This window comes from Arachis ipaensis, chromosome B8, assembly GCF_059453495.1.
Source record: "Arachis ipaensis isolate K30076 ecotype BB chromosome B8, ASM5945349v1, whole genome shotgun sequence".
NCBI lineage: Eukaryota > Viridiplantae > Streptophyta > Magnoliopsida > Fabales > Fabaceae > Arachis > Arachis ipaensis.
In genome coordinates, this window is record NC_142443.1 from 117,719,054 (window position 1) to 117,743,706 (window position 24,653).

At 38.2% G+C, this 24,653-nt stretch overlaps 2 protein-coding genes and 1 pseudogene across 4 annotated transcripts; 2 read left to right on the forward strand and 1 right to left on the reverse strand.

The window, feature by feature from the left end:
* The first annotated feature begins 833 nt into the window (after positions 1 to 833).
* LOC107612702 (peroxynitrite isomerase Rv2717c) lies at positions 834 to 10,229 on the forward strand. 3 transcript variants are annotated; one of them, XR_015896874.1, is made up of 7 exons: positions 834 to 1,116; positions 1,362 to 1,502; positions 2,159 to 2,227; positions 2,870 to 4,533; positions 4,669 to 4,739; positions 4,852 to 5,176; positions 5,912 to 6,579. XR_015896874.1 is itself a non-coding variant. In XM_088497547.1 (5 exons), exons 1-4 carry the CDS (start codon positions 961 to 963, stop codon positions 2,945 to 2,947), a joined length of 444 nt encoding a protein of 147 aa, XP_088353673.1. In that variant the 5' UTR covers positions 834 to 960; the 3' UTR covers positions 2,948 to 2,979; positions 4,391 to 4,529. The 3 variants fall into 3 exon arrangements, 2 of the variants coding, with proteins under 2 accessions (XP_088353673.1, XP_016169894.1); XM_088497547.1 differs by lacking the exons at positions 4,669 to 4,739; positions 4,852 to 5,176; positions 5,912 to 6,579 and having other exon boundaries at positions 2,870 to 2,979; positions 4,391 to 4,529; XM_016314408.3 differs by lacking the exons at positions 2,870 to 4,533; positions 4,669 to 4,739; positions 4,852 to 5,176; positions 5,912 to 6,579 and adding an exon at positions 9,969 to 10,229.
* A 4,345-nt stretch (positions 10,230 to 14,574) lies between these two features.
* LOC107612700 (C2 calcium/lipid-binding plant phosphoribosyltransferase family protein) lies at positions 14,575 to 18,135 on the reverse strand. Its single transcript, XM_016314403.3, has one exon. It carries the CDS (start codon positions 18,038 to 18,040, stop codon positions 14,798 to 14,800), a length of 3,243 nt encoding a protein of 1,080 aa, XP_016169889.1. The 5' UTR covers positions 18,041 to 18,135; the 3' UTR covers positions 14,575 to 14,797.
* Positions 18,136 to 21,806: 3,671 nt separating this feature from the next.
* On the forward strand, positions 21,807 to 23,669 carry LOC107611349 (protein FAR1-RELATED SEQUENCE 5-like; annotated as a pseudogene).
* Positions 23,670 to 24,653: the final 984 nt, after the last annotated feature.

The following is a 24,653-nucleotide window of genomic DNA, read 5'->3' on the forward strand; positions in this document are numbered from 1 at the left end:
CAGTACTATAAGCCTTAGGCTTGGTTTGGTAAAGTTTTTCGAAAAGGTGCTTATACTTTTTAAAAGCTCAAGATGCTCATTTTGTGTTTGGTAAATCAAAATGACCATGTACTTGTGCTTGCAGCTTTTAAAAGATCGGAGTACTTTGAAAACCACCTAAGATAGAGCTTTTCAAAGTTGACTTGTACTTTTCAAAATTTAAAAGTTTAATATAATCTTATATGTTAACTAATTTTCAAATTTAATGCTTGTATTTATGTCTATTATAGTATTTTTAAATTTTAAAAACTATTTTACAAAGCGCAATTGTTGTTGCTTGTATTTATTAAAAGCTATTTTTAATTTGATTTACTAAACATAAATGATATAATTTTTAAAAAGCCATCTTTTAACAATTAACTTTTATAAACTACTTTTGAAAAGTAAAAACTTTACCAAACTAAACCTTAGTTTGATAAAATTTTTATTTTTCAAAAGTAACTTGTAAAATTAGTTTTTAAAAGATGACTTTTTAAGAAGTGTAGTATTTATATTTGGTAAATTAAATTAAAAATGACTTTCAATAAACACAAACAACAACAATTACATTTGGTAAAATAACTTTTGAAATTTAAAAATACTATAAAAAATATAAATTTAAGTATTAAATTTAAAATTTAGTTAATATATAAAATTATATTAAATTTTTAAATTTTAAAAAACACAACCTAATTTTAAAAGTTCTACCCTTAAATACTTTAAAAAATATTTTGATTTTTTAAAAATTAAAAGTATAAACACATAATTTTTTTATTTATCAAATACAAAATAAAAAATTATTTTCAAAAACCTTTACCAAATCAAAGCAAGAATGGTGCGGTCTTTGTAGACTCAGAAAACCGAAAACTGATTCGCCTGTGCTACTGTGCTACATAAATCCAAAAGTGAGTTTGCTGCTGTTGGGGTTAACAAGAATAGATCATGGATGCAAACAAAGCGCCTCCGGTGGTGCACCCAACGGTGGCAGCACTGTCCTTCCTTCTCGGCACTTGGAGAGGCCAAGGAGAAGGAGGCTACCCCACCATCAATTCCTTCTCTTATGCCGAAGAACTTCACTTCTCTCATTCTCCCAACAAGGTTCTTCTTTCACTCATTTTACACAACAATTTTCAACACGAGCATCAATCTTGTTCTTCAGTTTGTGCTATGACTCATGTGTGCAGTAAATAAATATAGGGTTTTAGAACAATTTGATCCTTGAATTGATGTGTGTTTGAAGGATTAAGACCAATTTTTCTAGCAGTTATTCTATTCTTTCTTTTTTTATTTGTTTAGGTGCATTGATTTGGTTTATTTTCTTTGGATGTGTGAAATGGGTGTAGCCTGTGATAGGGTATACTCAAAAGACATGGAAGCTGGGCTCCGGGGAGCCAATGCACGCTGAGAGTGGATACTGGCGTCCTAAACTTGATGGCACCATTGAGGTTGTCATTGCTCAAAGCACTGGTCTTGTTGACGTTCAGGTACTTCTATTAGCTTTCTTCATCAATGACTTGTTATAATTGTATCGCAGAACTTAATCCTTGCTGTGACCTTGTTTGAATGTTTACATTTTCAAGGGCAGGTCAATTGTTAAGATCAATTATTGTTGATGCCTAGACTTTGGCATGAAATATCTTACTTCTCCGGTCTCCCCTTGAACTTTATAGTACCAACGAAAAAAAAAATGGAAAATTGAAATGGTGGATTTGAAGCTCCATGAAGTCATGAACTCTCTTCATTAGTAAACCCCCGTCTGTCTTCATTTGGAAACAAATCAAACTGAATTGGTAAACAAAACAGTATTCATATGGCAGAGTCCTGATTCCCTAACACTAAACATGCAAACTGTTGCTTTCAGTTCATAATGCCATGTTAGTAATATCATTTGAAATTGCTGACGTTTCTTTTCGGGTTTTATCCTAAAAAAGAAAGAACTTTTTTCCTATCTCCTTCATTAAGAAGTCATGTAGTCTGATATGTATGTCTCTTCATGTCACTGCATTGGAACTTGATAATGACTTCTTTGAAACCTGGTCTATTATGCGATATTCATCTTCTGTTCTTAGGATTTTGTGTTATTCTTTACATTCTGCTGCTTTTTGCTGCTTCTAACATGCTATTACTATACTGTATCCAGAAAGGGACATATAGCACTGAACAGAAAGTGATTCAGCTTCAGAGTGAAATGGTTGGGAATGCTTCTAAGGTAATTCAAATTTAGTGTTCACCAAATGCTGATACGATTATTACCCGCTAATAAATGCTATGTTCCCGCACATTTTACTAGTAATTGTGTGGTCAATCATTAGGTTGCATTTCAAAGATTTTGAGAATAACCATCATTGTAAGGTGGTTTCTGGTAAGTATGACTGAAACTGATTTCACCAATGAGAAAAGTGTGCAGAAGCTCCATAAACTAGAAAACGGAACTCAGCTGTGGTGACCAATTATTATTAATTTGATATCTAGATTTCAAAGTAATGAGTATCGAAATAGGAGTAAACAATTTGGCATAAAATAGCAGTTTTATCAAACTAACTAAGGGATAAGTTAGTATCATGTCTTTAAATAAATTGAGGCTTGGAAACTAGAAAAAGGTAAAGTGTACATCGATACACCTCATGGGAGGTAAACACAATTTTCTCTACAATATATTATTCATGCAAAGTACTAAGCACTTTATTTTTTGTTTTGTCTACATTAGAAAACACACTGCCTCTTTTTAATTCATACCCCAATTGGACCACAAATTAGATACGTCATTTTGCGCATCAAACAAATACTTTGCTGCCGGCTTTCCTATGCTGGTTGAAGAAAGTTTGGGACTGAATTTTTTGCCTCGTCGCAGCCCTCTTTCTATGTTGAGATGGCTACCAACACGATAACTCTTCAACCGCACTTGAAAGCTGCACTAAAGAAGCTCTGAATAGAACATCTTCCGTGACTGCTAGCAGAAGGGTGCAATGCAATAATCTCTTTGTTCCTTTGAAAGTTGTGCAAGGTTTTCAAGACACTGATTTATGGACAATGCCATGATATAACAGGTTGAATTGCATTAGTAGTACTTCCCTCTCTCTCCTCTTCTTCCTCTTCTCTCCTTCCCCTTTTTATTTTCCTACTCTCTCTTTTCTCTTTCTCTCTCAGCTTTCTCTCACTCTCTATCTCTCTCCTCTCTTTTTTCTCCTCTTCTCCTCAAAGTGAGAAAGAGGGAGAGGAGAGAAAAGAGAGAGAGAAGGAGGAGATAGAGGAAGAGAAAAAAAAAGGGAAGAGATGAGAAGAGAGAAGGGGAGGAGAGAGAAAAGAAGAGAAAGAAAGAGGGGGAGAAAGAGAATAAGGAGAGAGAGAAGAAGATGGGAGAGAGAGACAGAAAGAGAGAAGGAGAGAGAGAAAGAGAGGAGGAGAGGGAAGGAGAGAGGGAGAGGAGGGGAGAGAGAAAGAGGGAAGGGGAGAGAATGATAGAGAGAAAGAAAGGGAAGGAGGAGAAATAGGGGAAGGAGAGAGAGATAGATAGATAGAGAGGAGGGGGAGAGAGAGAAAAGGAAGAGAGGATGAGAGAGAGGAGGGGGAGAGAGAAAAATGGGAAAGAGGGGGAGAGAGAGAGGAAGACAAAGAGAGGAGAGGAGGAGAAAGAGGGGAAGGGGGAGAGAGACAAAAAGAAGGAAGAGAGTAGAGGAGGGGGAGAGAAAAGGAGAGATGGAGAGGAGATAAAAAAAAAAGTTACTCAGTATCATTTAAAAAGAAATTTATTTACATTAGAAAAAATTATTTATAAAAAATGCTGAAAAAAGATAAGAAAGAAAAAGGGACGAAGCAATGGAAAGGATTTCATTATTTACAAATGTTACTCGTATCATTTAGAAAGAAAAAAAATTAATTTTTAGATTAAAAAAATTCAATTTAAAAGAAAAGGTTAAAAATTTGGGTTTTCATCTGTAAAAAAATCATTTTTTGTATAAAAACCAGTTTTTAGGTGTAAAAACCAGTTTTTAGGTATAAAAACCAGTTTTTTAGTGTAAAAATCGATTTTTATTTTAATAACCGGTTAAAAACCGATTTCAAATTTTACTAATCGGTTAATAACCTTTTTATCATGTACAACCAATTTGATTAACTAACCAAGACTATATTTTTAATTAACCAAAAAATTGGTTTGATTTTTTACATTAACCAAACCATAAACACCCCTCCCTTCTACTCAGGCTGGTGAGCATTCTATTTTGAATGATTCATTAGTTTATACCTTTTTTCAGGCGGGTGAGCATTCTATTTTGAATGATTCACTCGTTTATACCTTTTTTTCATTTCTCGTTTTGTGTTCTTTAATTTAATTTTTTACTATTTGCCACATTTTTCTGCTATATCTTTCTAGTGCTATTAGGTTAGGGTTTGGAGAGATGAGTATCGATTTCTGGGAGAAATTTGTGGGAAGCTTTACAAGTTCGATTTCTCTCTTCCTTCTGATTCTCCGATCTGATGACATAGGTGGTGAAGATCTTCGATTAGATTTCGGAGGTTGGTAGGGTTTAGATTGATTTAGGATTTCTCATGTATCCTAGAAATTGTAGGCATTAGATTGAATTTGGTTTTCTATTATGTAATTCATAGTAGGTTTGAATATTTTTTTGTTGTTTTTCGATTTTCTGTTAGTGGAAAGGAAAAAGCAGGAGGATAAAGTGAAGAGGGTGCAACAACAGGAGAAACATTTTAAGCGTGTTAAGGTAAGAATGATTGGGTTTCCTTCTCACTTCTCGGAGAATATATTCCGTTAAAATTTATTTATTATCAGAAAATGAGAAGAATTTGATGAATAATATTCTCTTACCATTATAGTAAGATCTTCGGATGATCATGAACCCCGAAAGGAGGCAGATCATCGACACCTACATTGATGGAGTAGCTGCAGCTGCTAGGAAGTGCGACGTTGGGGAAGAAGAGGAGAGTTATGAGATCGGTTGCAGTGAGGTGGACCACAAAGGCAGCAGCGACAGCGGGACATGGGTGTGTGGCATCAAGCTCTGGTATCTCAGCTACCATTGCGACGGCCAGAGACGGTAGTCATGGATACCACGGTTTTGATGATATGTAGAAAACAGAGAGGGTCGCTGGTTCAGGGGCACTGGGGCACTGGGGCAGTGGTTCAGAGATTCAAGTCTAGGTATAATTTTTCTCAATACTTCAGAGGCTAATCATATTCAAGATTTGCACACTCTAAAAACTCATTTTAAGCAACATGCTCTAAATTTTGACCTTTTTTTTTAAATTTTTAATGTATTTATTATTTAACAAGACTTAAACTTTCAATTTTAAGCAATCTTAAATTCTTAACAGATATCTTGTGCTTTAAAATTTATATTTATCTATCAAATGAGTTATTATTATTATTATTATTTGTGTACATAATAAATGGTAGTCTATTTTAAGTACACAGAATAGAATTTCCAATCTTGCTATATACTATAATGATATTGACACTGATTGAAGTTATTGAATTGGGTTGTGTAAAAACAAATCCTAAAATCCATTCAATTTACCTTTCAATTTAGCTCTTTTGGGTGTCAAAATTAGTGGAAAATATTGCTACATATAATTTGATCTGTTTTCTTACAATTCTTTATTTTGTTCTTTCTCTGCTTTTTTGGTTTTTATTCTATTTGTCCTGAATGTTAAATTTCAAATTTTCATTTCGTTGCTGTGAGAGTCACCTTCTCATCTCTTTCTAGCTCATTGTGTTGTTTTCTTATAAAATTTGTTTTAGTATTTGGCCTCTGTTTTTTTTTTCAACTTTTTCATCCCATTTCAATATGAGAACTACCGTGGGTATGATAAATAAGATTAATCCTGAAATTATCTATCTTTGGCTGGGGATTTTATATTCTGGAGTTCATTGCAGTGGAGTGGATGTAGGAGATAGATGAGTAAATACTGTTGAAGAAGGACTGCAGATGCTGTTGGATTCTGACCTCCCTGCACTCAAAGTGGATTTTCTGGAGCTACAGAACTCCAAATGGCACGCTCTCAATTGCGTTGGAAAGTAGACATCCAGGGCTTCCCAGCAATATATAATAGTTCATACTTTGCCCGAGTTTAGACGACGCAAACTGGCGTTCAACGCCAGTTTCATGCTGCATTCTGGAGTTAAACGCCAGAAACAGGTTGCAAAGTGGAGTTAAACGCCAGAAATAGGTTACAAACTGGCGTTCAACTCCAAGAGAAGCCTCTACACGTGTAAAGCTCAATGCTCAGCCCAAGCACACACCAAGTGGGCCCCGGAAGTGGATTTCTACATCAATTACTCATTCCTGTAAACCCTAGTAACTAGTTTAGTATAAATAGAACTTTTTACTATTGTATTTACATCTTTGGATTGTCTTTTGATCCTTTGATCACGTTTGGGGGGGCTGGCCATTCGGCCATGCCTGAACCTTCATCATTTATGTATTTTCAACGGTAGAGTTTCTACACACCATAGATTAAGGTGTGGAGCTCTGCTGTTCCTCATGGATTAATGCAAAGTACTACTGTTTTTCTATTCAATACAAACTTATTCCGCTTCTAAGATATTCATTCGCACTTCAATGTGAATGTGATGATCGTGACAATCATCGTCATTCCCAACTTATGAACGCGTGCCTGACAACCACTTTCGTTCTACCTTAGATTGAATGGGTATCTCTTGGATATCTAATACAGGGGATCGAGTCCGAGATATTAGAATCTTCGTGGTATAAGTTAGAACCCATGGATGGTCATTCCTGAGATCCGGAAAGTTTAAACCTTGTCTGTAGTATTCCGAGTAGGATCTGGGAAGGGATGGCTGTGACGAGTTTCAAACTCGCGAGTGCTGGGCGTAGTGACAGACGCAAAAGGATCAATGGATCCTATTCTAGTATGATCGAGAACCGACAGATGAATAGCCGTGCTGTGACAGAGCATCTTGGACCATTTTCACTGAGAGGACGGGAAGTAGCCATTGACAACGGTGATGCCCAACATACAGCTTGCCATGGAAATGAGTAGGAATGATTGGATGAAGACAGCAGGAAAGCAGAGGTTCAGAGGAACGAAAGCATCTCTATACGCTTATCTGAAATTCTCACCAATGAATTATATAAGTATCTCTATCTTTATTTTACGTTTTATCTATCTTTTTATTATTAAATCTCCATAACCATTTGAATCCGCCTGACTGAGATTTACAAGGTGACCATAGCTTGTTTCAAGCCGACAATCTCCGTGGGATCGACCCTTACTCACGTAAGGTTTATTACTTGGACGACCCAGTGCACTTGCTGGTTAGTTGTATCGAAATTGTGAAAGAAAACCAAGATTATGAATGAGCGTATAAAGTTTTCAGCGCCGTTATCAAGGAATGAGTAATCACGATTTCGTGCACCAGACTATGTCACAGGTTGTAAAAGCATCATCATCATCATTACCTTCTAAGAGCTCTTTAATTACTACTAATAATAAATTCACATTATTGCAACTATCATATCTCTATAACACTCAACTCTTGAAAGAACAGTTTCCTTACTATGAAAAACCCAATCCTATTAAAATATTAACCATTGAAAAAGAATGGTTCAAAAAAGATAGGAAAACCCCATACAAGACTATTTTCCCAAATACCTTTCATTACATTCCTATTAGCCCACAAAAAATCCAAAAATCCTATGAATTCATATTAGTAGACACCGGATCTATTGAATTGACACATTATAGAGACTCCAATACAAAACAGCCCATTTATTCAAAAATAAAAATCATAAAAATATTATCTCTACAAGAGTGGGAAATACCCCTATATTAGTATAAAAGCTTCTCTTTGAAATTTGAACCTAAGAACTATACCTATTATGATTACCAAGAAGCATGGAACCATATCTTATTCCTATCACCAAGTCCCATTCTTGGTTCATATGGTTCAGAAAAGGGATATCATTACAATTTTTCAAATGGTTCCAATCATGGTTTCAGAATTTTGGACCAATAGAAGTCTTCTTCCCAAAAGAAGCCAGCATGGCGTATTAATATTTTAAAAGCAAGTCATCATTCTTACAACAGTATAAATTCATTTCATTTATAGCAGCTATGGGAATAAGTTGGATTATGACCCGGGAATATGATTCAGGAGCATATGAAGAATGTTCAAGCATACAATATTTGGTAAGAATAATAAAAATAAAGTGGTGGAACAAATATGATATAAATCTGCTGAGTAAAAGAGCTATTGATCAATGGTTATCAACATCACAAAAGCGTCCAGCAACAACAGTCTCAAGCACCACCAATGAACAAATAGCATATAAAAAAGAAACCAAATTCTTAGCGCAGAAGTGACAAATTATGGCAGCCCTAGTAGCGGCAACTTCAGAAGAAGATATCCAAAGCTCTCTGCAAGCAATACAAACAGTACCTCTTGGAGAAGACGAAGAGGTACAGTCCAGCCCAGCTCACTATTATCAAGACTCTCAAGATCCATTTGAAATGTAGTAAGAACTATATGAAATCAATGTAAAAGCCCAATCATAAAAGAAAAATGATCTCTGTAAAAAAAAAGTAAAAGTAAAAAGTAAACAGTAAATGTCGGCAAACAGTAAAAGCAAACAGTACTGTCGGCAAATAGTACCCAAACAGTAATCACTTGGGGTCTATAAATACCAAAGGCCTCATTCATTCATGATCATCAAATACTTGAAAGCTCAAGAAACTTCTCTACTCTTATATCTTCTTACTTCATATATTCTCCAAATACTTGTAATCATCTTCAGGAATTGTATCAACTTTGCAAACAATAATAGTATAAGTCCATTTCTGTCAGCATATATATATATATATATATATATATATATATATAAGGCTGATTAAAAAAATGGAATAAATGTTACATTTGAGCACTCTTTCTTGAAAGTGCGACCCTAAGAGATGGTGGAAGGTAAGGATCCCCTTCTTTATTCCTCCTGGTATTGTAAAATTGCCCTCAGCAAGATGGTGGGAGGTTATGATCCCTCCTTTGTTCCTCTTGGGCATATGAGAACGTACCTCTTGGGCATACGCAAGAGTTGTGGTTTTCCCCCTTTGCTCCAGGTTGGTTAGTATAGAGGCTCTCCATGTAGATGCAAGGGTGTGGTTCGCCCCACTTTCTCCGGTCATGATGAATTATGTATAAAAATGCAAATATATGATGTATAAGTGATGTGATGGCTATAATGAATGATTATGTAATGATCATGAATGAAATGAGACTATGCACTTATTTTATCTGAGATACGAGTTTTCCTGGGTAAAGTACCGTGGCTTGCCACTATGTATTCCAGATTGAGACTCGATACTCTGTTGACCCTACGACGTAAGGGTGATCGGGCACTTATAAATTCACAGGAAGGATACCCCCATTCCGAAATTTTATATATATGAGAAAAAACTATGCATAGACTCTTGGGGATGCGTGTCTGGGGACAGTCCAGGGTTTAGTAGCTGGACTTGTCGTGTTGGCTTGATAACCGACAGATGAGACTCATCAGCCAAAGGACAGACATGTATCATATGCATATTGTTTGAATTGCTTGTTTGTGCATTATTTGGGAATGCCTAAGTGAACTTACCATGTTAATTGTTATATTTGCTACCTACAGTACTTGTATTCTACCTGTGTTTGTATTTGTTTGCTTGGTTGTTTGTGTGGTTCTCTGGTGTTGGAGGATTGGAGGAAAGGAAGAGGATTGAGGGTTTAGGTTTAAGGAATTGGTTAAGTTTAGGAAGTCTTAGAGAACCACCCTGATTTATGGTTTTTGTATTAGTTCTTTAAGTTTTATAATCTGAGTGTCGAAGTTCTAGAATTGCCTCTGGCTTTCTCGGGACCTTATATCTTATGTATGCGGCACCATTACTATGATGAGAACCCCCGGTTCTCATTCCATGCAGATATTTGTGTTTTTCAAATGCAGGTTGAGAGGCATCTTGCTAGGCATCTGGAGTTCTGCAACGAAGTGGTTCTTTGGGACTTTATTTTGTGTACTGTTGTATATGACTATATGTATAGAATTCTCCCAGCAACTTGTTTTATTTTTGTACCTTTTAGAGGTATATGGAGAGCTAGGGCCTCATGTATGTATTTTGGGTTATGGGTTATATATATATGTATGTAAATATTCTCTGGCCAGCCTTAACTTCACAAGCTGAGTTAGGTGTTTATTATTTTGTACTCTTGACCCTCTTTTCTCATTTTATGTATATATGTGTTTATGAACCTTAGATTTGTTCGTATGCAAGTAATCCTTTTTCCTGAGCGTTGCGCTTTTATTTTACGATTTTATTTTACCTATTCTTTTAGGCTCCTAGTATACTACGTTCTTTCGATTATTATACGTATATATGTTTTATTTTAGAGGTCGTAATACCACACCACCTCTGCTTTACGACTTAAGCGTAAAGCTCTGCGTGGTAGGGTGTTACATCACCAATCCGACCTTATTCAAGAAAAGGGCAAGTTCATTCACTATAATCGGAGATGAATTATTCAAAGGAGGATTTTCACAACCTCTTTTATGATTTTTATGATTTCTTGGAGAAGATGAATCCAATCTTGGGATGGCCGAAGTTCATGAAGGAGTATGTGGAAGCCACATTGGAGGAATGAGTCCAGCATCCAAGATCGCAAGGGTAGGATATTATTGGCCAACCATGAAACAAGACTGTCTCAATAAAGTCAAACGTTGCGATATCTGTCAAAAACATTCATCATGCATACACCACCTAGCCGAGCTCTTGGAGATAAGTTGGCCTTTTTACAAATGGGGCTCGACATTCTTGGACCATTTCCTAGGGCCCCCCGCAGGTAAAAATTTTATTAGTTGCAATTGATTATTTCTCAAAATGGATAGAAGTATAACCTTTAGCTAAGATCGGAGCTGACAAAATTATATCATTCATTTGGAAAATATTATATGTCGTTTTAGTTTACCTAAAGCTATCATTACTGATAATGGTCGACAGTTTGTCGATCAAAATCTCCAAACATTCTTATAGGACTTTAAAATCAAGCACCACTTTTCTTCAGTGGAGCACCCACAAACAAATGGACTAGCAGAAGCTGCTAACAAGGTCATCCTACAAGCCTTAAAATGAAAGCTCGAGGACGCAAAGGAGCAATGGGCGGAACTCATCCCAGAGATCCTTTGGAGTTACAATACTACAGTCCGAACTACAACTCCAACTTGTATACGGCTGAGATCCGAGGATACCAATAGAAATCGCTCAAACATCAATATGAGCTGAACACACAAATAAATCCGAGAATGAAGACACAAGAAGATTTGAGCTAGATTCCGTAGACGAAGACAGAGATAGAGCAGCAATTAGACAACGAGCAATGCAGTTAATAATACTAAAGAAATATAACAACAAAGTCCGACTTCGAACATTCCACGAGGGAGATCTTGTCCTCAGACATACAGAAGAAGCCAGAAAACCACCATCATATGGTAAACTTGCTACTACATGGGAGGGACCTTACCAAATTAAACAAATTCTAGGCAAAAGAGCATACAAAATACAAACACTTCAAGAAAATGATGTACTTGGTACTTGGAACATATCTTCACTTAAGCATTATTTTATTTAAGCATGATATAGACAAGGGGAGATACTCTTTTTCCTACTCTTAGGTTTTTTCCCATATTGGATTTTTCTTAGGAGATGTTTTAATAAGGTCTCCCACGCTATATCGATTATGTACTTCTCATTCAGATTCAAACATGATTATTATCACTGTATGACTATCTATCAACAATTCCAAACAAAGCAAAAAGTATCAAAAGGATAATATAAATCTAATAATCATATCATATGGTCTCAAACTCGGCCAAACAAATTGCTACGATGAAAGTCTATACACAAAATACAGTTTTACATCGTAAAGCAAAAAGATCAAAAGTCATTTAAAGATGAGATTATTCCTCGCCACCACCACCTACACTCTCCTCTTAGTGGTCAACCAACGCGTCATCATTGACTAATTCACCATTCGCTACGATTTTTGTGACATCCAACCTTAAAACATCAACATCGGGGGTAATCACTCCTATCTGAGCTATAGCACAATCAAAACCTTGAGTGAAAGCGCTCAAAACCTCCTCCTCTGACTCTAGAATTCTCGCTTTCAACTTATCCCCTTTAGTAACACTCGCCTCTAGCTTGGCTTTAAGTTCCTTACCATCATCCTCTTCCTTTTTCAAACCCTCTTTCAAATTTTTTACTTTAGATTTTAACTTAGTCACTAGATCACCTTTCTCCTTAAGAGATTCTTTCAGCTTCTTTATAGCGGCAACATTATCACTCTCAAGAATGGCATCCAATTCTGAAGTTCGACCAATTGATAGTAACCGACTACTTATCACCTACATAACAACACAGAACAAGGTTATATGACAATTTTACTCCACTAAAGTCAACAAATAAACATCAATTACCTGCAAATACTGAGAAACACCAATCTTTCCCGCTTCATGAACAACTCTCACATCAGCATCAGTCTGGACAAAGGCAACGGCCATAAAAAGGAAACCTTTAGTCCACAACGAATTCATCGGACCATCTTTGTAACCCTTGTAGACATTGCTGACTTTTGTAAGTAGCAGTAATCTCTTCAGCAATAAATACCCCACTATCCTTTGGGTTCGTCAAGTCCACCACTTTAGTCGTTCCACCCCTCTTCCTCTTAAACCTCGTAACTTGGAGAGCAGCGGATTGAGCACCGTCTGCATCACTATCCTTAACCAGATTAATAGAAAAGCTTTCCTTTTCAGCCTTCTTAGCTTTATTCACAAAAGCCTTTAGATTCGCAATCGTCAGCGTTGGCACTTTCTCCCCTGCAATAACACACGTAAGTTAAAATTCATCGAGTTATTACAAACATACAAACACAAAACACATACACAACATTACCTATATACTCCTCCCTATCACCTTCAACCTCTAACAAATTATGAATAGACAACAACTTGGACGACGATATTACTGAGACTAAAAAATCCATCACATAATTCTCACTCTTTACCCTATTTTCACAATCCAAAACTTGTTTCGGCTCCGACGACCAAAATATAGGAAACCTCATTCATTAATGAGTCTAGAAAAAACGAATGATATTCCTCACCGATTTGAACCTTCACATACATTTCTTTAAAGTCCTTAAAAGATGACTTAAATAAAACAAATGTACTACAACCAGGGTAGCTACTCAAGTTTACCCAAGATCCTTTCCATACACCTTTAGCCTGAAATAGGGAGAAAAACAGCTCCAATGACAGATAACATCCTAGATACTCTATTAAACACTCAAACCCCCGAACGAATGCTCAGGCATTCGGATGCAACTGTGACGGAGCATAGTTTAGTTGCAACAAAACTCCACACTGAAACTCTGAAAATGGAAACCTTACACCCAACCCTATCAATATGCAAGTGTAAAAATAAAAATACGACTAGTCAGACCTTTTTTCACAAACTGTATCATTCTCCCCACAAGATAAAAACTTAAACCTCCAGCCGTTGTCCCTGTCTAACCCAATTTGCATCGACACTAAGCTGGCAGTACTAAAAATCGAAACCTGACTTTTAACATCAACGTCAACCAAACCATAAGGGTCGTTTTCATCACCAAATAAACGACAAACAAAAATCCTAACCAGACAAAGCAAGGAGACAAGCCAACACTAACCCTTTTTACTCATGTTTCTCCTCTTCAAAGTGAAAACGGTTCAGCTCCACGTTTTAAACAATTTACGAGGAGTTGGTCTTAAATGAGAGGTTATAAAACTCAAGAAAGTATAAACTCTTTTTCTTACCACTAAACCCACGTTCTTTTCCCGCCAAGGAAACTAAACCACTCACTAAAAGCCCAAAATGAGGCCCAAATAATTCTTAAAAAATAAGCATGTTGATCTTGGGGGCTACACGTATGATCTATCCAACATACAAATATCCAAACAAACCGAGGATATCATGGCTATGGCAAGCTCAACTTGTTTATACTTCCGGCCAAGCTTGAGGGGCTTTGGACTATACCAGAAAAAACCTCGGTTTAACGGTTACACAATCATATCTCGGATAGAGCCTATATATGCGTAACAATCTCGGAACAACTATTTCAAACCTAAATGATCTCCATCATCTTAACGGGCGCAAGAATAAATTCACGAAGCCGTTGCTAAAAGCCATGAGACCAACCATCTATAAAACGGAGAGAAAATTTCAAGTAAAGGACACGAGGAAAAAGACTGATAACAAAAAAAGCACTATTGCAAGGTTCCATCTTTTATTTCAAGTAATTCCACTTATTTGATCGTCAGAGTGTTTTGTACAGGTCCTCTCTCCGACGTCTTGACTGGCGGAAGGATTGACGAATTCCTGGAGCCGAACAATCATTCCGAGCTTAAACTACATGTTGGCTGAGTCATCACTCGGTGCAGAACAGTTACCTAAACGTTTTTTTTAATATTTACGTTATTGTCTAACTTAGTTTATAGACTAACAAATTATGATATAAGTTAGAATTATGTGTAGATTATTATTAAAAGAAAATGGTAAATTCATATAGGTACAATCTTTACATGGTGCTATATATGAGCAAAGGCACTTTCTGAGATGATAGAACTTCTTTTGGTGTCTCGAGATGTTGGAACTTAAACAGAACATATACTATGAACTATGAAGAAGTAAAAATACAGAAAAGAAAAACAATAAATACATAAAACTCAAGAGCAACTAACAATTATCAAAGCATGCTATCTGTTCGAGCCGGTAGCCTCTTGAAGAAATTGCTTGGAACCGAAGGAAGCTTGCTGCGAAACCTCGGATGGCGAAGGTAATACAAGCCGGTCACCAGAGCCACCACTCTCGGTGGCGTTGCATAGAGAACCACCGCGGAACAGAAGCTGAACACTATAAAGAGGCTAGTTGCTCTTGTGTCCCTCCAACTCAGCAGAGACTGGAGTCTCTCGCCTTGTGTAGCAATGTCTCCAACAACTGTTTGAATCCTACCTGCAACACTTCTTAGCCTGTCATACCTCATCCTCACAACATCATGAGATCTTGAAGTTGGGAATGTATCGAACTCCTCGTCGAGTTCGTCCGGGTGAACGGCCTCCGCCCAGGAAAGTTTAGTGTCCATGTGAGGCGGGTTCCTAGGCCGGAACCTGTAGTTCCATAGGCCTATGAAGAACATGTATAGGAATAACGTTGGGAGCATCAATTCGGGATACCAAATTAGTATCAGGAAAAGGATGTGAACAAGGACTGATGAGATGGGATTCTTCCAGTGACAAACTTGATTGAACCATTGACCCATTGTGATCATTCCGGAGAAAAGCGACATGATTCGGAAGAAATTCGCCTTGCTTCTCCTCATGCTCCACATATGAGAATCAACATCCAACATGTACTCAACTACCTCCTTCCTGAGAGGAGGTTCAGCTCTTCCTAGTCTGGTTGCCACAATGTTCATAGCTTGGTAGCGTAAATTGTCTACTTGGTTGACAGTGAAAGGATGCAAGTAATGCATCTTTGGAAGCAACGGTTGGCCATAAATGTGAAAAATGTTAGCTAGTGAGAGTGTGGTGAACCTCACTGCTAGCTGAAGCTCACCCATCTTCTTGACACCATGCGGGTGCAGAACAAGGAGAGGGTAAGAATGAGTGTAGATTCTGTTAGCTTCCAATGTTGAGAGCCTGATCCTCACCTTTCCAATTCGCGAATCACGTGCCGCCGCATTGCTGCCTAAATGGCAGTTATCGAAAACCCCCAAAGTTATGACAGTACAAGGATCATAAACTTCCCATGTGTATTGCTCGTTCCACTTTGGACTGAAAGTGTCAAGAATTGTTCTTGTTCTGACCCATTTCTGGCTGTACTTGGCGACACAGTAGGCATCTGTGCTGCCGCGGCTATCCTTCATCTTCATTGGGAGAAGCCCCTGTGCTCCTAAGATGCCTACTTCAAGTATCCCAATCGGCTGCTTCCACAGCTGCCTTGCAGTTGGTCTTTGATCACTCATGTACATTGTGGATTCATCCATCACATGGTATCCCCCTTCAAGGCAAATTCTGAGGTGAATCCTGCTTGAAAATTTCAGTTCTTTCCTCCTATCAGCTTCTAGCATTCCGAAACCATACTTCTCCAGATTGAACCAACGGGAATGAACCGGCCGGTGATCTAGCCGCTTCTCGAAGAGGGTCATTGGCAAGGTTATCTTCCCAAGTACCTCATCTTTTGTAGGGTGCAAATGATCCTCCACAGTTATTGTTAGTTGCTCCTCAAATGGTTCGGCCGCCACGAAAACCAAATCTTCATTCCAAACCGGCGTTGTTGTTCTAGTTGGACATATCCTTGTCCTCAAAACTTGGTTGCCAACCTGTCCTTTGACAAAAAGCTCCGGTAGGCGATTTCGGTCACTAGGTATCACATCTTGAGCTTCAATAGCGTTGACTCTCAGATACCACAGTTTTGGAGACACATAAACCTTTGATCTAATGTTGAAAACGCCTTCGCCGTACACTGAGGCAGCATCAGCATGCCAAGCATCTGAGAAAGCTTCATCTGCTTGAGTTCCCATCCACACTGCAAGCATAATATCACCCCTTACCTTCCCATCTCCTCGCCGGTCTTCGAGTCTGTACCACTGAGGTGCCAAAGGACTATCTGGTGGAACTCTGGTTGGAACCTCATTGAGGTCAAAGATCACCCTTCCAAGATAGTCATCTCTTCCGAGCATCTCTTTATCTTTCACAAAGACCTCAAGAATCGAAGATTGAATGCGGTCTTTTGAGAAAGCGAAGACTTGGTTCCACTCCGGGTTCAATTTCTTCTCAATGTGCTTTGTTCTCCCTTTGTAGTTACCAAGCTTCACCTCCACATAAGGATCACAACTTGAAGTGAGAGTGCCTGGTGGAAGATCTTTGGCTTTCACTACTCGGACATAAAGATAGAACATCTGCTCAACAAGGTCATAGGTGCTCGAGAACCTTTCGCCGCCACTCATCCACCCTCTTCCACCATTAGGCCACCGCTCGCCGAGCTGCAAGTTGGTGTCCTTCACATTGTAGTCCTCATCATCCAGGCTGCCGTGATGGTCAAGACTGCTAGGAATGTTGCCAAGAGTACTAGGATGGTCATGGCTACTGCGGTGGACTTGTTGAGGAAAATTGACAGATTGCATAGCGGCCGCGGCCGGCGTGCCTCGCTGCCGTCTCTTAATTGAAATCATTGGTTGCTGGTGAACTTGGTGTCTGTGTAGCTGTTGAGCTCTCTCAGGGACAGGTTCTCTCTTCTCTTGCTTTGGCGCTAGATCAGTATCACTGCCACTACACTGAATTCGAGCAGCGAGATTTGTTTTCGCTTCTTTGTTTACTATCCCTGATTCTTCGGTGACTTGTTCTGAAGTGTCAAATGATGTAGTAACTTCTTTGGGTTCAGATTCTGAAGTTTCTTCTGTAGTTATTGAGGGAGGACTGCCATGAAAATGAGTAGGAGAAAGATTTTTAGTGTTGGATTGTGGTGCTTGAGGCAGAGGAGTGTGAGGTGAGAGTTTTTCAAGTTCTGAAATCAAAATGGAAGGACTGATTTTGGGTTTGGAATGTGATGCAATATAAACTTTAAGGCCAATTTCACCTTTCACAGGAGAGAAAAACCACTTCTTTTCAAGAGGGTAAGTTTGATAAACTTCCTCACCTTCCTTGACAAGATTGGAACAAGGAATTCTCACTCGACCGAGGAAGCTCCGGCCAGGAACCGGTCGCCTCTCGTGGTAGACGGAGACTTCAATGGATTGGTGATGGTAAGGTTTGGTTGAATCAAACTGGAACAACAGCTTGTGGTTCCAAGTTGGGTTGAGGTTCTTTGGGACAGTTCTTGTTCTGCTTAGTTGGTTTTCAAAGTCTACTTCGACGAATGGACTTGCTGATCCTTCGCCGTCTTTTGGCATAAGATCATGAGCATCTATCACCTCCACAACCAGCTTCATATCCTTTTTCAATTCTTCCCAGTGTCTCTGCCACAGTTAAGCAACAAACTCAAGTTGCTACCTGCAACAAGTAACCAAAATATTCCATTCTGAAAGCAAGGAAGTTCTACTTATTAAGGCAAAACAACATTAGTAGAAGAAGTAGAAGTAGACACATTTAATGTTGTTTCACTTTGTTGTTACACAGTGGAGAAAAGACCTCACTATGCTTTAAGCAAGGAATAATTTGGTGAAGAAGCTGCATGAGCTTTAGTAATATAAAAGAGGATTAAGGGAAAGCTTCAAGTTGATGTAACTTATTGTTGGGACATTCTTCTTGGCGTGTAACGTTGTTTCATTTGTTAAGGGTTTTATGTTTTCAAGTGATCGTAAAATATGAAAGTAACAAGGAATGATTCAGAATTCTGATTTTGCTTTTACTCCTATTTTGGTCCAATCATGGGTGAGCGAACATGATTTGATTCTTAACTGATTCATGTGGCATAATGATTTTGAGGTTAATTTGTTAATGTTTACTTAATGAATGGGGTTATTTGGATAAAAGGATGAGTTGAAACTTGAAAGGATCAGTTCTTTCTTCTATGTGCAGCAACGCCAAAGTGAATGAACATGAAAGGCTGATTTGAAGCTGCAAAAAAGTAAAGGCGGCTTAGCTTAGCTCAAGGTCTCACATACCATAGCTTATAGATACTTTACTTGTGCTATAAAGAATATAATAATAAATAATTATTGTTAATTAAATGTGAGTAATAGCCAGTTCCAACCCTGCCAAAAAGTTCATACGGTACTTGGTGCTTCGGTGTCAATTCTTAAGCTGGGCCAAGTCATTCATTAAACTGAAAAGTGAAAACAAGATGGTATCATGCAGGATAAGCAAAGAACAAAGGATGATGAAGTCACATATTTAAACTAAAAGTAGCTTCTAGCAAATATGCAGTATTGATCCCTTTTCAAGTTGTTGATTACTTTGGTACGTTAAACTTCATCACGTAAAACAGATCTGGATAGATTTAAAATCAAGGACTTTGCTCTTATATTCTCATCTAAGTCCATTCTTTTCTGCATATTTTATTGGGAAATGTTAGAGGTTTATTATAATTTATTATTTTGATTAATTTTTAATTATTATTTTAATTTTTTGAGTTTAATTTTTTTAATTTAATAATCTAACAACATATTTTATTATATATTTTTAACATTAATAATTAACTGATGTCCAAAAATAATAAATTCTAATAGTTTTTTAGTATTCTTTTATTTTATAAGCTTTGGTGAATATTTAATTTAATCTTTATAAATTAAGAATTTGTAATTAACTTTTTATGATAGATAGAAGTTTTAACAATTTTTTCTCAATATACAATAATTTTGAAAAAAGCATCCACTCCGATAAAAATATTAAAAATATATTTTCATAAAAATTTTAATTTAGCCGTACTTTAAAACCTGACTTATGGAAAAAAAGAGCCATTAAATAATTTAGCCATACTTTAAAATCATAACTTATGAACAAAATGTGCCATTAAATAGTCACAAAAAAAAATGTGCCATTAAATAAATTAGAAAGATTAAGAGAGAAAATATTTAAATTATCCAAATTAATAGATAAAAAATTAATAATTTTAATTAATATCAGTTTTAATGACACTAAATTTCTTAAATCAATACAAAATATTTTTTTTAAAATTTTAATTTTACAATTAGTTTTATTCAAAGAATTTAAAATAAAACAAAACTCATATATCTCATGAAACTCCAAAAACTTGTCATCTTATATATATTTTAGATAAACAACTTAATTAAAATTTAAAAAAAATATATATAAAACATAAAATTTAATAATAAGTTATTTTATATCTTTTTTTTTAGTCACACAAGTACTTATTTTAAAGAAAAAGTGATATAATAATTTTTAGAAGAAGAAAAGTCACTTTTTTAACTACTTCAATTCATAAACACTTTAATTAACTTTTCAAGAAGTTACAAGTTATCTTTAAAAATTGTACCAAACATTAATATTATATATTTTCATAATTTAAAAGTAAAAAAAAAAAACTTTTGGACCTTCCAAAATGAGATTTTAAATGCCAGTTTGGATAAATAACTTAATTAAACTCTTTTGAAAAAAAAAGAGGTTAAAACATAAAGACTTATATTAAAAATAGTTTATAAATAAATTATTCTGTGTTTGAAATTTTATCATAGAAGTATTTATTTTAAAATTATTTTAATAAATACGAGTACTAAAATAGTTTTTGAAAAAAAAAAAGTCAAATTTTTTTACTTCTTCAAAAACTCTTAAATAATTTTTTGAGAAGTTAAAAATATATTTAAAAATTGTACCAAACAACATTAATATAAATTTTCATAAGTCAAAATCCTAAAAAATAACTTTTAAATACTATTGAAAATTTTGATACTAAAAATAAAGAAGTAATAGTAGATTATAATTAAAGTGAAGAAGATTCGATAATTCTAATACAAGTAAAAAATGAAGCTGAAATATCAAAAAGAGCATAGCAATCTTGTTAGGACGTTTCTTCGGTGGGGAAAGTATATTCAAGACCTTGGTGGACCAGGTAATGAAATCAATTTTCGGAAAAGATAGGGGTTTTCACAAATAAGCAAAAGTAACGGTTGGGGATGAAATTAACAAAACAACTAAAACTGGGGGAGGGGGGGAGACGAGAATCCGGTAATAAATCAAAGCCCCAAACTCCATTAATAGGTAGGTGAAAGCTGTGTTGGGGTCAGTGTGAAGCTTAGCTTCGTTTGGTTGACCTGTGCGGAGATGGCGGTTCACGGCGGAGGAGAACGCGGTACTGAACGGCGCGGAAGCACAGATCGAGATCTGGCTAACTCGAGGTTCACAGTAAGGGAAGGCAATGGACCACACAGGGCAACCAGATTCACAGGTACGCTTTGTCAGTGTCACTGAGCTTTTTATCATCCGATAATGCCGGGGGAGGTATGCGCAGAAATTGATTTCAATTGGGGGCCCGTGCCTCCCCGTGTCCTCAACAGTTTTAACCGTTTGATTTCTCGAGGTTACCGTTTAGAATGGCACATAGCCGAATTAGATGTGTAACTGTTTAAATTCTGGTTGGTCCTTACAGTTGAATGAGTTTTAGTTTGATTGTTTTAGGATGTCTAGAATTATAGCTGCGTGTTGGTAGTTGTGGTTGATAACGCCGATGTTCTGTTCTTTCACTGCGATTTTTTGAACTGTGACAACCGAATGGGTTTGTGGAGCTTAGCTACGAGTTTTCATCTAATTTTGACCGAGTCCATGCGTCGCAGGTGTGTTTGTTGCTCATGTTCTGAGTTTTTGTTGACCGGTTTATGTTGATGTGGCCCACCGCCTGTTGTCACACATGCCGCATGTTTTTCATTGCAGAATGCTGATGATGGAATGAGCGACGAAATCGTGTCGGTGGAGGAAGCAGAAGCGATGGATTCGTCCGCCGCAGATGCGGACATAGATGCAGAAGCAGCGGTGAGGATTGTTGACGGGATAGGGTCGTTTGGCGCAATTGAATTTTCTTCCCTAACACCCATGGACGTCTTTACGACGGAGTTCACAAGCCTACAGGCAGCTTATGACTACTACAACAAATACGGTCGCATCAAGGGATTCTCGGTCAGGAGGTCCAAGGTGGGTCGCAGAACAAAGCAGGCGGCGGAGGGCGAAATCATTTGGCAGATATTTGTGTGCTCGAGGGAAGGCGAGCGAGATGGGAAACACATGCAGCGGGAAGACAGGAAGATGGATCCTCGACCGATCACGCGGTGCGGGTGTGAAGACCGGATTAAGGTCCACGTTGATGATGCCAGCGGGCGATGGTTTGTTGAACAATTCTATGACAACCATAATCATCCCATGCTGGATGCGAGGTTTAGAGGTCTGTCGCGGTCACACAGAGCAGTCAAGGAAAGCGATTTGCACCAAATCAATTCCATGAGGAAATCTGGGTTGCGGAAGCCGACGATTTTCCATGCCTTTGCCAATCAGTCGGGAGGATTCGAGACTGTAGGGTTCGAGATAAAGGACATATATAATGCGATAGAGAAGCAAAGGCGGGCTGGCGCGACAGATGCCGAGGTCGCGTTGAAGTTCTTGGGAACTTTAAGGGCCACTGATAATGGGATGTTCTGGAAGTACTCGCTGGATGTTGACAAGAGGCTGGAAAATCTCTTCTGGTACGATGGTACAAGTCGTTATGACTACATCGTTTTTGGGGCTGTCCTGGGTTTTAATGCAACGTACGGTCGTAACAAATACAAGTTCCATTTGGTAATATTCTCAGGGGTTGACCATCATATGAGGACGGTGGTGTTTGGCTGCGCCATCTTGAGCAACGAGAGCGAAGGAAGCTACGTGTGGTTGTTGCGGTCATTTCTTGAGGCAATGAAAGAAAAACAGCCGAAGTCTGTCATCACGGACGGGGACCTCGCCATGAAGAGTGCGGTTAGCACAGTTTTCCCCGGTGCACATCACAGGTTGTGTAGCTGGCATTTGCTAAGGAACGCCACTGGTAGAGTTGGACGGCCATGTTTTCTGAGGAAATTCCGTCTATGCCTCATGGGAGATCTAGAGGTCGACGAATTTGAGATAATATGGATGGATAGCATGGCCGACCACGGGTTGGAGGATCATCCGTGGATAGTGGACATGTATGCCAAGAAGCATTCATGGTCTAATGCCCATATCCGGGGGAACTTCTTCGCAGGACTGAAGACGAGATCGAGGTGCGAGGCGTTAAATATGCAGCTTCAAAAATTTATACACAACGGGTACAATCTGATGGAGTTTGTGGAGCACTTCCAACACTATTTGGAGTTCATGAGGAGGAGAGAACTAGTGGTAGACTACAAGTCTGCGTACGGCGAGCCTGTTGTAAAGACGAAACTCGAGGCCATTGAGCTGTTCGCTGCGACGGTTTATACAAGAGAGGTTTTCGAACTGTTTCGGGAGGTGCTGATGCTAGCCAGCAATGTTAGAGTTGTGTCTACCAAGAGAACGAGCACTTGTGTTTTGTTCGAGATTGCAATGTACTGCAAGCAGAGATCATGGGCCATGTCGTGGGCCGAGGAAGATGACGAATTCAGCTGTTCTTGTCAGCGGATGGAGTCCTTTGGGCTTCCTTATGTCCACATGGTTGGGGTTCTGGTTTATCTGAACATGACAGCTATCCCCAGAAGCCTAATACTTGAACGGTGGATGAAGAGGGCAAAGCAGCCGCGTGCACCCAACGAAGGAGTACGTGTTGGGGAGATCCCAGACGCGGCATACATGAGCATGCACGCGGCGATGCTGGATGATTGCAGGGAGCTGGTGAGCTTCTCTTGCCAATTCTTCGAGGACTACGTGAATGTGAAAACAAGGTTGGCAAAGGAGCGCCAATCCTTGCGGGAGAAACATCGCTAAAGGCTGGGTGTTGCTGAGGAGGCCAGTAGGGTGTCTGTTCGAGACCCGTTGCGGGCAAGGTACAAAGGATGCGGTCGAAGAGTTGTCACCTCTCAAGGTAAGTTCTGCCATGTTCAGAGGTGTCGACTGTGTGGAAAGGGCGGACACAATTCTCGCAAGTGTCAACAATCAAGTATGGGGGAGAACGTCGATATTTTTTAGGCTAGCGCAGCTTACGACAGCATGGAAGCAGGAGAGGGGGTGATGACTACTACGAATTTGAGTGAGTTGGCTGAACACGTTCTTATTGGAGGTTACGCATCGTGCTGGATTGGATTGAATATGGCTGGCTGATACGCGTTCTACATGTTGATGTGACATTCGGAGGGTTTAATGCATAAGTTATGTGAGTTACGCTTTAATTCTGGTAATATTGCCTGCGTTTAAAATGATGGACTATGTAATGCAGGTTGTGAGGATGTGCCTCCTAAATATGTTGGTCTGTGTTGTAACAACAGTTGCGGTTGTGTTTCATTAATTAGATTAGATACGGCATGTTAATGTAATCCGAGTCATGTGGTTAGCGGGTGGGACGCAAGGAATTATAACGAGACATTGTTGCCAAATGAAGGTTTTCATTGCGTTGGAGAGCTATATGGCTCAGGGATGTCCGACTTCGAGTCAAAATTGCCTATGACCTTGAAACTGCATTTCGTCGAATGTTTAGGGAAATTGCCTATAATGCGTTTCGTATGGCACTATCCATCAGGAAGGAAAAAAAAAAACAATCCACAAGGGGCTTTGTTTAGGGAATCATAATAAAGACAGTGTACTATATTGCAAACTCCATTGCATTGCATTCAAAAAAGAAGATAAAATTTAATTCGTGCTAATTTAACATCCAGTGCACGGTAATCAAGTGTTTTACACAAAAAAAAGCGGTTGTTCATGGCATGCAGCCATGGATACGCATGTAAAGAAAATACCCATTCAATCAGTTAATCCCAATGACATAAATGTCTAAAATGGCGGGTCGGGTAGCTATAACGTTGAAGTGGAGTCGTGTACAGTGATGTGTTGGTACCACTTCAAGTGACGGCCCACCTTGGTCGCCAACAAAAGGGGGCATGAAGAGCCCAACATGATCAAAACGAAGCTTACGGCATCAAAAAGGTCATGGTAGCACGGTGGCCATTGCCTTTCGGC